The sequence below is a fragment of the Pyxicephalus adspersus genome, chromosome 6, assembly GCF_032062135.1.
Source record: "Pyxicephalus adspersus chromosome 6, UCB_Pads_2.0, whole genome shotgun sequence".
NCBI classification, from domain to species: Eukaryota; Metazoa; Chordata; class Amphibia; order Anura; family Pyxicephalidae; genus Pyxicephalus; species Pyxicephalus adspersus.
In genome coordinates, this window is record NC_092863.1 from 78,228,781 (window position 1) to 78,243,094 (window position 14,314).

Sequence of the window (14,314 nt, forward strand, 5' to 3'; positions counted from 1 at the left end):
AACCCTATTTTTTAGACTCAAATTTAAATTTGTCCCTGCAAAACCCTCCCTGTCTTGGCATCAGCTTGCTGCAGGTTTGGGGCATTAGAGAAGGACAGTATCTTCAATATGCTTCTTTCTTTTTAACAAAAGGGTGAAAAGGGTGACCTTTCATATTTATTGTTTGTACTTCTGGCCTAAGTAATATATTTCCTAAACCATGTATAATGAAGCCATTAGGGATTACTTTATTGCAATGGTTAGTCTGCAGTAATGTAATACCATGCTTAGAGAATTATTACGTCTGCCTTGTTTATGCTCAGTTTCATTGTTAGTAGAAATCTTTCATTATAAATTCTTATGTTCTCAACGGGTTTTTATTTTAAGTTGAAATTATTTGTGTATAAGTAGTTTTACAGTAAAATGAGCTTTCTAGTTTTTAAAGTACACTTGTTTTCCATTTTTTGTAACTTGGCAGACCCCAACCTTTTTTTGCACTATTGACTGGTTCCAAAACTTGGTTTTCCATGAACCAGGGGATGGGAAGGTTTCTATGGAAAAATGTTCTTGCATATAAGCAGTCCCAGGGGGAAGTGGTGGCTTGGAGAACAAGGCCCCAGCCATCTTTGTCCGTTTACAAAAAGGATCTGTTTTTTCTCTGCTGTACTTTAGCTGGGCCAATCATGTAAGCCAGTTTGCATGATTGGCTGTACAACAGCCAATGACAACAGGGAGAACAATGATCCTTGTCAAAGTGAAAACTATAAAAGCCTGCAAGGATGGCTGCAACCCAGTTTGGTAAAGGCCAGGGCATGGTACTTGTCTGTGGCCTGGTGGTTGGGGACCTCTAACTTAAAGCATATGTCAAGGCAAAATGTAAAAGAAGCAGTAAACAAATCTTTTTTTTTTTCTAAAAGCAGAGACCATGTAGAATAAAATTATAATGGTTTCATTTTTTTTTGTGTCATGTGATATGTGCAATACTTAACCAAACCTACATTTTCAGTTAAAAAGTATTTATTTGCCAATGCGAGTGAACGAGCCAAATGTATACAAAATCTGGTCTTTTGTATCCCTGGGAAACCTTTAGATTATTTGGAGACCACTCTTCTTATGGGTCATACATGTCTTCATTGGTTAACATTTCAAACAAACCCGTGTTAAGGATTGTTCCTACTAATGCATTGCGGTAACACGTGTGTTTACACGGAAACTTGTGGAAGTTCACACTAAATGGGTTTGATCATTGCATCGCTGTTTATTCTTAATGGCACCCCAAATGTACCTAACTGGTGCACTTCATGAAGCAGCATGCACAATTTTTTTGGGGTGTGTTGTGCATCCCATTCAATTCAATAGATTGCCCTAACACAGAGTGTAATTTCAGACAGCAAACAGAGCATAGCCCGAGTGGGAACACGTCCTTGCAGTTGACAAAGATTGCTATTTTCATTTCTTTTCTAAGCAATATTGAAATTGTAGTGTGCTTCTGTGGTTAAAGGAAGCTTGTGATGAGGAAGTAAGAAGACTGTCATTGCTGACCTCTACTTATAAAAAAAATACTATTTCTCTAGTGTTTATGCTGATGTGATGGATGTAATAAAAAGAACACAAACTAAAATTTTAAACTTTACACGGACCTTAAGAAAATGCAGGCTCCTGAAACTATTGAAGCCAGAGACAGTCATATAACTGGTATTTTGTTAAAAAAGTGCTGGAAGCTCCCATGTTTCTCTCGGTTCAGGTGTACATGAGGAACAAAAGAGTCCTTATGTACCATAACAGGCCTTGGAACCAAAACAAACTTTAAGATTTTGACTGCAGTAGGTTGACTTTTTCTCTCTCCTGCTATTAATTTCCAGCAGTGACAGTCCACCTTCCTGTCATCTAATCTGTATTTTAAATGCAGAGAAGTTGCCCAGGGAGGGTAGAATAGGGTGAGCTAGAATAATGCTTTTGTGGTGTACTTTGAGATCCACAGTGCTTATAGCTACAAAGGTCAGTGATAACTTGTTTTTTTTTATTTAAAGCCTAAATATCCTCAACCTGGCTGCATATTCACTTAATGTATAAAACTACATACTTATCTCTCACGGTGTATATGTATGTTGGGAACATAAGAGCTATTCCAGTTAAAATCTAGTACCCAACTATTTTGCATTTTATATTTGTACTATTATAGCTTTAACTAGTTTGTTATTATAAGTAACGTATACAGTGAATATATAAAATGTAAACCGCTCAAGTGATTTTAAATGTCTACTCTGCAAAGTTTACCTCTACTACACATATTTTGTTCTCATGTGTGGCTGTGTCCGCCTCCTGGATTTGGCTGGGCCATGATACAAAGGTTTCACAGATCTAACAAACAGCAACTTCCAAATGACAAACCTTGAAAACAAACACAAGGAAGTGCTTAAGTATAAAGACAAACAAAGAAAAATGTGTGTGTCCAGATCCAGGCAGGAAAAGTCGGCACCATCATCCGGAGATTTGAAAATGATGAGCTTTTAATTGGCAATTGGGGATTTGTAAATATGCATAGCATTTATTTATTAGAGTTCACCATTTGTTTGAAATTGGTCTACCCTGTAATTTTGTGGGATTTAACTTTTTGTTTCTGTTTCCAGCTATCGTGGATGATGAAAGGCTTTCCGCGGAGGAAATGGATGAAAGAAGGCGACAGAACATTGCTTATGAGTATTTATGCCACCTAGAGGAAGCTAAAAGGTAAAAAAAACTGCATTTGCATCCTTTTTCGTGTTAGGGCAACAATTCCCCAACATTCACCATAGCGCTAATAAATTTATACTCCAAAAGTATATTCCAGGCAAACCTGAATAGAACACTGTTTAGATCTCCTGATTTCCATTAAGGCCCTGTGGCTTTTAGTCCTAAAAACTTTGCAACACCTACAGATACCTGTATTGATGTGCAAAAAAATTAATGTGTCCCTTTGGAGCCACTTAGACCTTTTGACATGTAATATACAGGGCTTAAACTTGTGAATAAACCCTGTCCATCTTGATGTGAGAGAGCTGGACTGAGTGCCAGGGGTGCCCTATATAACTTCTGCAAAGCCTTGTTTAATGTCTGGGTCAGGGATTCAAAGGGCTTTATAGAGAACAAATTAAGAAGAACACTTGTAGAAATCAACACTAGAATTACCTTACGCAGTTGTTGGCCATGTTTTGTTTTCTTTGTAAAAAAAGTGTAAAATTCAGGTTATGGGCTTAATTCAGAAAGTTTGGGGTTCAAGTGATAATCTTTTGGAGATAAAATTTACCTTTTACAGAAACTTGTACTTAGTCCTTGAAATACAAAGTAAGAGGTATGCTTTACCATAAGGTCCATAGGCATCAATACTTACTTTTTTACACTCCCATCATCCTAACCTTCAGCCATACTACATAAAGAAATAATTCAAGATTCTGGGTATGGTGAGACGTGATGTATGCCTTATTAAATAACAAATTGCGAGGCCCAAAGGCTGTTACATATAGGCACGAGGGAACCCACACAGCCCACTTTGTCTCTAAAGTTTCAAGTTTTGTTTGTTTTAAATTGATTACAGTATAAGCTACCAAGATTTAATAAAACTGTAATGGGTTTGCCAAGTGGTTCTCCATCCGTTTTACTGTAACCCAACCTAGTGTGCACAGCACATTTACAGATTAAGTAGATATTTTTATACAATGTATGAATACTGGAAAAAAGGTAGCAAGAAAAGACAGGCGATCTGACAGCATTAGATGTATTTGCTGTGGTTTACTGCACCTCCTACATGCATGGTACTTTTTACATAGAAGAAATAAGAAATAAAATGTTATTGAAACCCCTAGTAGATCATATTTTTTTTGCTGGCAGCTGCTGACATCTTTCTTCTGTACTTTGCCATTTTCAGCTCTTGCTAGCTCCCCTGAAAACGATCATATTGATGTCCAATTATCTGCGTTCTTGCTCCCAAAGGCCATGTCCTGTGTAAAGCAGGGGTAATAAAGAGGTGCCTTGTGCAATGACAGCAGATCACTGGTCATTATTGATACTGCTATAATAATGATGGTAATGTGCAGTCTGGATATTCACTCCACTTTCATAAAGTATAATGCTAAAAAATATAAAATGTATAAAGTGTAATGCTGAACATTTTCAACAAGATAGCCATTCATTATTTTCTCAGTGTAGAAAAAGATAATATTTTTGCAACACCATAGAACTCTTCACCATGGAAACCATTTATTTCAGGAGATAGAAATACTGTGCATTACTTCAACCTTTGCAGGAGAATAGAGAATGTGCTATAAATGGTCCATACAGTGTACACTAATAGAGCGCTTGTTACATGGAATCCCAATCAATTGATACAAAATGCACATGTTCTTACTCCTCTATATATTTTATTTATTCATATAGCACTAATTTTACATTACTTAAAAATATAGTCAAGAATATTCTGGTATTTTCTGACAAACTATACATTTACCTGCCCTGAGGATTATTTCATTGGGAGCCAGCTAACCTTCGGGCATGTTACCTAGGTGTGGCACAGTTTGAGGGAAACCATACATGGGAATGTAAATAACATATTTCATGTATAAAATGCTTGTAGTGAGGATTGAGAAACTCCAGCACTGCAAGATGTCATCATGACAAGTGACCTCATAGGATGCTGCATTTTCTACATATGCATTGTAGACCCTTGGAATCAAAATACTGTAATATTTTTCCTGCTCTATTGAGATTTTGCCAGTAAAGCCGCACACCTGCTTGAGATCTTCTATTTTTTTTTCTTGGGCCTGTGTATGAGCTGTTTACTCTTATTGTTATCCAGACCTCCATATACAACCTCGTTCTGCAGATGAAGGCAACATACACACTAGATGAGTGTTTCTCAACCTTTGTAACATAGGGAACTTAGTTATATTCATTGTGTACACATTGATCAATAAATATGTAGCATTAGGATAAGACCATCAAATATGAATTATTTTTCAAGTGTCTAGGTATTCTGTGAAACGTGTAATAACCAGGGGTGCACACTACTATTTGTGCTAGGGTAAAGTACCAGGAAATGAGGACGTTTTATAAATTCCTTAAACATGTTTTTTTTTTTTTTTTTTTTACTTTTATGGTTTTACAAGCATTAGGTCCTCTGTAGTTAAAAGTTGATCATTATTAAACACTATAATCTTTTAAACCTAGATATAAACATACATGAGACTATGTATTATTTCTGAACATAGAATTGGGGTCACATTCAGTTTTAATAAAGGTCTATCAGAAATGGTCGTACTACTTTTTTGGGGGAGGGGGGTAATTGGAGGATTTTAGTTGTATGGGGATACAATTACCCATATTGCTCCTACTGTAAATACTGACTAAAGCTTCTTGTGACCCCTTGTGACACCTCTCAGTGCTGCTGTGTACTCGGGAGAAATAAGATCAAAACACAGGTGTTGCTGCTGGCAGGCATTCCATATATTAGTAAGATGATGGTACAATGACAGCAGTGCCGATTAAGAATGAACAGTTCATGGACGTTCACTCCAGCTTGCTAATGCTGATGACACCCCATCCCTTCTGGGAAATTACTGCAAGTAAATAGCTGAAGGTGTGCAGACTTTCCAGCTGTCCATAGTCATAGTTGCATTGGGGCACCATTGCCCCAGGCAAATTAGCGTAGTGACCGTCTCCTGGACAGTGCCAGCCACTTAAGAGGATTCTGCTGCTTAGGAAAAATCTGACACTTTAATGATGTATTACAATTTTTTTTGTCTTAACCTACCAAAAATGCTTGTGCAAGTTTACTTTAGAATGAACTCAAGTTATAAAGGTTAATTGAAAATCAGAAGAATGTGAACGTTCAGCATGTCATTGTAGCATTTTGTATTTATAGAGTTAAAATAATATACACCCCAAAGACACCTTTTGACCTTAATAATGAATCCTTGTGTGCAAAAGCCCAGCTCGGTAATTCTTTCCTCTAAGACAGTTATTTTGTGAGGCTCAGGTAAGTTCAAGTGACGCCAATGATCTTGTGCAAATATATGTGCGAGATTGGTCTATTTGTCTTCTAAATAAAACCACAGGTAGCCCAGAGAATCCATCATATGTGGAGCATATATTTAATCTGGCAGTTCCAATTGATTTATTACCACTAATTTTTTTTTTGTTTAAGTTAAAACAAAATGAAAAACTGCATCCAGCTGTTTGAATTTCCGTTTCCTTGTGAGATTGTTTTTTAGCATGTAGTTAGTAGTGAAGAATAGTGGTATTGTAACAATAATATACCGCTTTTGGCAAGGTCTTAAATGTTGGCCGGTTAAAATGTGCTTCTGTTATACTATGGCTTCCTGTCTATTAATAATTAATTGTCTGTACAAATTGCAGTGCTGTTTGTAGAACTGCAAAGATTTGTCATCCTTTTTTTTTTTTTTTTTATATTTTGCGATTACTGTCTGGAATCCTACACATAGTGGAAAATAAAATTTGCAGAGGTGAACACACCCTGACTGTGCCTGGAACTTCAGATAAGATTGGTGACAGTTGTATGAGAACCAATATTGGCCAGTCATATGGCTGATAACCTGAAATGTGCTGCACTGAGAGTGATAAATCAGCTCTGTACATATATCAATTTATTGCTTAGTCTGAAATAAAATCAAGAGGTCCTTAGGTTTCTGCATGCACAATCATAGGGAGTTACAGAATTTCTAAAAAAATAAATAAGATAAATGGTGCTCCTATGAGTCTATCTCCAGTATTGGCACATAGAAGTCCAATACTGATCTGCTGGCTGCCGCCACTTGTCGGGCCTTCAGTGTTCATTAGTAACCAGAATTATGTTGCCCAGCACTTGAAATTCCATGCAGAATCCAAGATTTCTATGTTAGAACGCCTTGGGTTTTCTTGGCTGGCTTGTCAAGTGCTTAAGAACCTTTTCTAATGTTATCAGCAGGACTTGGCATTGTGTCTGTATCTGGCCTCTGCGGTCTGACACACCCTGTCATGGGTATCTGTTAAATCCATATAAATCAGAAAATATGAGCTGCAAAGTTCTTATTCTAAAGGGTCTTTGTTGCAGTAGATCTGCTGATCTAAGTGCTTGAGGCAAATTGGACAAATATATTGTTATTTTGAATTGTGTTTTAAGTTTAGTAAAGTTTGTATGCAATATATAAAATCAAGAGCTAAATAGGATATTGTGTACAGTAAACTTCTCTGTACCAGGGCTCCCAACCCCCCCTCATTTGGAATTAAATGTATTATTCCTTATTGCTTTCATATTCATTACTCTATTTGATCTGATGCATTGACTAATCTAAATAACTGTACTTTTTAAGATTCAACTCCAACTTTGGTAGCATGCCATTCTGCATTCTGAGATGACTTCTGGTCGAGCATGCAACAGACATGGCCATTCTTCTTTTCCAGTGGCACAGCAGTGGGCAGTCCAGGCTATTTCATAGAATGGTGTTTTATGTTGTGATTTATCAAGTATTTTCCTAGGAGCAATGCAAGTCCCTTGATTTTAGATATACCTATGAGGAAAGGAGAAAGATGTCATGGCAATAGCAGATGGGGAGATCTTCTGACATTGAACACCCACACTAACCTCTCATCCATTGGTACTCTGCCTCTGTTAAGTGTTTTTTCATGTTTTTATGTTCTGGACTAAAACATGTACATAAAAACCATTGTACAATATTATATATATGTATATTATAAACACGCCTACAGTGGTTTATTGCTGTTTTGTGCATATCCATTTTTTTTGCCTCTTTTAGCTTTTTATAGCTGCTCTTGTTGAAGTCTATCTTCCTGTTTGTTCCCACAGGGTTTAATGTGAGGTGAAAACAGGAACACAGATGAAATAAAAACCTGACAGAGGTTAAATCTTTGCAACACTATCCACAACCAAAATTATGTTTTTTTGGTGGTAAATATTACAATTTTATTGCCTGCTGGGCCCACTGAGGTGCAGTACACAGCAACATGCACATTTTAATTTCTTTTGACCTGTTTACATTAGAAAGCCAAATAAAAATGGGCCACACCAAAGCATTGCAGTGCATAATTCATTGTGCTGTAATGCAGCTTTCTTGTAGTGCGGCACTACTTGTTGCGGGAAAGGGCCTATGTTTAAAACTTGCAAAGCCTATAATTGTCATAGCAACCAATCAAAATCTCCTTTTTTTGAGGAAAATTCTTATCAGTTGCTGTGAAATATTGCAGTTAGCACTTTGTTCTTTGCACTTTTTATAGAATAAGCTCATAACGTGTTTATTTATTTTTAATAGCAGCATGCCTTTGGTAAGGCCTGTTAAGAAATGCATGGGGGACAGGATCATGCGTGCCAATCTCATCACCCCCATGCAGAGTCACTGGTGTACAATGTAAATATAGCCTAATGTTTCAGAGCCATTTTTTCCATACTGCATACAGATGTTTAAGACGTTTTTGCCATCATCTATGTGTATGGGAACTATGGCTTCTATGGGATAAGGCCTGGGGCTAACAAGACTCCTCACCACAACCTATATGGGTATACTAGGAACAGAGACCTCCCAGTGCTATTATTTATATTGGCTGCTTTTATACATCAAGATCCTGCCTAGTATAAACATTGGTGTAGGGTTGCGGGAGGGTATTTGGTTTAGGCCTACATGGTCTTCTCCTGTTGCATTAAGTGCATAGAATGTGATGACTGTATTGCAATCAGCAAATCACTTGTATTTGTCTAGCATTTCTGGTTATAAATTCATGTGGTCACCTCGGACTATTTCCTCATATTTCTGCTCTGCTTTGGTTTCTTTTTATGTGTTAAAACTATTTGGTCATGTGTTACTTCTAGGCTTTCATCATTCAAGAACACACAGGAATTTTTCATTGTCATGATACTCGCCACAAAGAAAAAAAAATAGGACGCTTGTTCAGGAAAAAAAGGGAGAAATCCTTTATTAAGGGAGTTTGTATTTAATCATATGCATAATTGGAAAGCCGTTCTGCCTAGATCTCATCTCCTCGAGAATAAAAATTAATTATTGGTAACCTTATGTGTTTTCACAATTGAAGCGAGCCAGTTTAGTTTGTGTTCTCCCAAAAACAATAGGCATTGTCTTCGGAGTGTTTTCCAGTGGCTTCATGTATTAGCAGGGACCATTGTTAGTCTGCGTACAAACCTGCAATTTTTGTTGCTGAAAACACTCTTTCATGATCAGATCCAGCGACAAAAGAATGACAGATAAAACTGCACAGGGATCAATCTTAATCAGTAATTCATAAATCTGCTTAGGTGGATTGATGAACAAAATTGGGACACTGCTGTACACATGCTACATTTTGTAACCAACACGATTATTTGTTTTGGGCGATTGTCATCAGCTGGCTAAACTTTTTCTTTCACCTTGCTATATACCCTAATTGATAGCTGCAAAGGGAGGACCAAAGAGCATTAGACATTACATCTTACAGAAGATGGTGGCCTTAGGCAGAAATCTGTGGGCTAGAGGTAATTTTTTTTCCAAAAATACATCAAAGGCGCATTAAATCATTTCAAAGGATATTGATTGAAATGAGTAGTCTGTTCACAGGGTCCTAAGTATGTCTGGACAAAAAAAGCAGGGAAGCATGTAGAATTTAGGTCTGCTTTGCAAAGACCTATTTAACTTACCCCAGTGTTCAACCCAGAATTTTTTTTAAGCCGGGTGGTAATAAATTGTAGGCGGGTGGCAGCCCCTGTCTTATGACACAACTCTTCAGTAACCACCTAGCTAAAAGGGTCTGGGAACACTGCTACCTCCTATTTATTGTACAGTGCTGCGTAATATGTTGGCCCTATATAAATACTGTTTAATATTAATCATAATAATCGCACGGTCTACAGCTTTTAAAGAAACTGCCATTGCAAATTCTATATTGCCATCTCTGGACTGCATGTAGACTGAAGACCTGAATCACTAAGATGCCACAAAGGATAACAAAAGAGGAGAAAAAAGGCAGTTTATAATGCACAGTGTTTTATAAGGTACACACGTGCAATATTTGTAGTTAGAAAAAGACAGACTGATCAACGATTATGCACGATTATTTTAAACGATCGTATAGTGCACAATTCTGTACATGCTGTAACCGAAGTGACATGTAAAGGAGAAAGTGTACCGCAGAACCATCCACGATCACTGAACAACCGTACACACAATAGATTGCGAACAATCGTCGCCCAATCAGATCCTCTGGGTCGGTAGTTGGTTTCTAGCGACATTTCTCGTACATGGGCGACGTTGGCAAGTCGTTGTGCACTTTTTTTGTTAACGATAATTATTGCACGTGTGTACGCAGCTTTAAACCTTACATCTACTTAACAGTAGACGCAATGAATGTGTATTCACTAAAAGAAATTACAGTACTTTGCCAATGCTTTAAAAATAGGAGGCTGGAGAGCTATTCTGTATAATCTAAAAACAATAGCCTCTCTAGATTGCAGCCTTCACAGCTCTCTTCATGGCTTCCTTCTGTAATAAACTTTGTATATTTTGTTTTCTGATTTAGTTTAATTGCCAACCACACACAGTTTGCTTTGTAAGCTTGTTATTAGACTTTTGATGATAGTCACAGGACTCCTTTAAACGGAGATGAGTTGACTTTCCAGCCTTTTGGGTATGCTTGGACACAGTTTGTACCGAGGATCTGCAGCCAGATTTTGAATGTCACAAACAAGCATGAAATTGTACTTTCACAGTGGATGCATGCATGTGTGACTTCAGAACTATTTCAGTCCTGTGCTGAGTGTTTGAGTCACTGGCTGGTGGGAGCACCGGGCTCTCTGTGCCAAAACAATTCCAATCTACAGCATCTGTGCATAGAAAACAAAAATCATTAAAATGTTTGCGTGCTTTATGTTTACAGTTTTGCATGGTTGTTGTAGGAAGAGCTATCACCTTGTAACAAGGCCATAGAAAGTTAAATTTCTAATTAAAATTTTACCTGTAAAAGCTTTATCTTTCAGATTTTTTTCTATGAATGCTGCTACTTTCCCACCCAGCCACAATTGCTGAGCACAGACCTCCCTGACAATATTGCCTGCAAATAGCATCAGTATCCTGTACCTGGTGGATGTCTGAAAAAGATAAGGGAAACCTTTCTTGCTTTTCTGCCCTGCGTGAACCTTGTAATGGAAACAGATGCACAACGGTGCCAGAGGAGCATGATTGCTAATGAATGAACGTAGTCAAAGGTAGCAAAGGTTGACAACTTGCTAGCAAAAACAAGTACAGGTCAGAGAGCACACACAGGTCAGAAACTGGCTGAGATCGGCAACTAGCTGGCTTGTGAGGTAAAGGACAGTAGGCAGAAGCAGGGTCAAATGACAGGCCTAGGTCAGTAACTTGCCGGCAGGTGAATTACAAAGAAATACTCAGGAGAACTGTCAAGTAACAATCTAAAGTCAGATTAGAGAGTCACAGTTCATGTAACAAAACCAGGGGTATTCACTGAAGTGGGTCAGTAGCCAAAAACAAGTCTCAACGAGTAATGCAAGGTCAGGCACAGGATAAGCTGAAGAATAAGGACACCGTTTAAAAAGCCCGCCTAGTGCTAGTGCAGCTAGAGTGCATGTGCATTTGTACACACATTTGCAAAAGTCATGCACGGGTACGCACCCAGGAGTGTTCCCAGGAATATGCACAGTGAATCACTATGTTTGGCCAAATGAGCACATGAGCAGTTCTTACAGCCATGATTAGACAAATGGGCATGCAGTAGTCCTACTTATTTTCTTACAATTAGCTAAAAAAAAGCAATAGCCTAAGATCAGCTATATTCCTTTATGGTACGGTGGGGAAGATGAGTTTCACATTTATTTATTACTATGAAATTAAAAGAGTGCGCAAAAATTAAAGAAGTCTGTGACTGATTCTCTTTACAGAAGGAAATGCAAGCAGCCTTACCTTACCTTCCACCTTCTCCTTTGCTGCCCAAACCAACTGCCAGAGTTTCCCAAATCCAATAGCAATTGTCTGTTTGGTTAAATCTTGCATATGGTTTGTGGTCCCTTACGTGACAGTTCTCAGGCCTGACCATTGGCAGTTTTTTATTGTAAAGGGGAGTTGTGCGTGTTTTACTATGTCCATAGGTACTGTGCAGAATGGCCATTATACATGATAATTAGATTGTGTTTATAAGAGACTGTTTTATATAAAAATATATACAAGTATAGTACAAATATAGGTACTGTTTAATGAATGGCAGCATTGTTATTACAGAACTGTTATTATGTTTAGACGTGCATGGTTGGCCTTTATCATCTTAGCCTGCCATAATCAAATGTGCTGTCACTAGCACTCTGTGTAACTACCATCATTCTTCTTTTCATTAAATTTAAATTATATGCTGCCTGATTCATGCTGAATTCACCCTGATGTTTGCTCATCCACCCTCTAAGGATTGTCATAAAACTGCAGTGGATGCATGCTGGGAAATATTGGCTTCTACTGGCCTTATTTACTTAGCGGGTGTGAGCAGAATTGTACTGTGCTGCCTAAGATGTATTGACATGTTAGTAAAAATGGATCATTCATCAAAACTTGTTCATGAATGTTTTATTGCGGAGTCTTATACTGAATAGGTTTTAAAGTAATTTAAAAAGAACGTACTGATTTGTCAATGTGCTAATTTGGGAAAGCACCCTTGCAGTTTTCACATTTTTAGTATGGGGTAGACAAAAATGGTTTATATGGGCATTACATAAACATAAAAGCAAACTTTTACTCTGTAATGCCGGATAAATTAATAGCTTCTTTTTATGAGACATCCCATAAACAGACTACTTCCCTCACAAGCTGCTCTGCAGCTCTGATTCATTGCTGTATTTCCACATATTGGAAAACATATGACAGTTCCACTTCTTTGCCATGTTATAGCTCTGGGTTTCATTATGTCCTTCTGGCATACCCAAGTTCTGTTACATAAGGGGAAGTATGTTTTGTTCCAGGTATCAACGTTGAGAAGGGTAAATTTGTAAAAGAGTTTAGGATCTCTGTGGTGGCGATTTGGGCAGGTAAAGGAGCATGAGAAAAGGGTGTACACCTGTAAAGCAAAGCTGTTGTTTGCATGGTATGGGTAAAGTTCATGTTTGCTTAAGTGTAAATGTCATTGGTAAGTGCTAGTTTTTAAAACCTTAATGTTGATAAGTTTGTTAAAATATACATATAAAAATAGAGCGATCACTGCACACAGTCACAGAACATTGCCTGGGCGCTTGACTAATAAATTATCCACATCAAAGATTATCAGGCAAAAAAGTCTTGTTAGTGTCCTACTTCAAGTTGACACCAACAAGGTCTGCGTGGCTGTTTCGGTGCTGACCCCATTTATTCCACTGAATGGAGCAGTGCTCAAAAAAATGGATAGAAATGCATGTAGCAGTGCAAGGCCAAAAGGCACTACATTGCAGAGCATAAGTGGTAACATCAGACATGTTCTCTATACCAGTGGTCCCCAACCTTTTGGACGTCACAGACCACTACATTTATGGACTCCGGACCATGCATGCACTGGGAACCGTGTGTCACTCAAAGCAGATGAAACTTCCCCATAGTGATTTCATGATGCCAGAACCTGCCCACTTTCCCTCCTGCTCAGACCAGAGACACAACCTGCCCACCGCCCTGAGCCTGTGATGCATACAGAGGACATGGTCCATGGCTCTGGCCTTTATAATGTAATGGCAGCATCCCAGTAGTCAATAACTGGATGCCCACATTACATTATGGTGTGTTATTAGAAGAGCATGTGCCAGGGTTTGTACCTGGAGCCAACCCACACCACGCAGGCTGTGTGTTCCTAGGATCAGGGCTGTATAAGTCCAATTTATTCAGATGTAGTAATGATTAGATGCATAAGGGTCAAAACAAACTTATTACAACTTAAATTACTGCATGTGTTGACAGTTCTGTCATATGTATGGTTTTGAAATAAAATACATTTTCCTTCTAGCACTGGAAATCTCCCAAGATTATTTGTGGCACATGGCCATATCTTCAGATCAGGGTATGTAGGTGGTTAACATAGAATGTAAAAAGGTAGCTTTGCCTATGATGGACTATTTGTGGCTTGTTGCCATGCCTTGAGATCTTGGTATGTAAGTGGTTAACATACAATGTAAAAATGTAGTTTTGCCTATGATGGATCAGTGCCAGTATCCCGATTTCCACAATGTGGTTAGGTTACTCAGGATAGAAAAAGCATATGGTTAGTGCAGCATCTTGGTGCTGTTTATTCGAGTTCAGAAGTCTTGTATAGACTAGGCCTGCCTAAATACACACTGTAACAATAG

The 14,314-nt window shown here is 38.1% G+C and overlaps 1 protein-coding gene across 3 annotated transcripts in view; it reads left to right on the top strand.

Moving 5' to 3' along the window:
* IQGAP2 (IQ motif containing GTPase activating protein 2) overlaps positions 1 to 14,314 on the top strand; it is a 146,156-nt gene that overhangs the window by 37,088 nt on the left and 94,754 nt on the right. For all 3 annotated transcript variants that reach the window (XM_072416286.1, XM_072416287.1, XM_072416288.1), the window contains exon 2: positions 2,610 to 2,709. In XM_072416286.1, the coding sequence (XP_072272387.1) occupies positions 2,610 to 2,709 (100 nt within the window). The remainder of the gene's footprint in view (positions 1 to 2,609; positions 2,710 to 14,314) is intronic.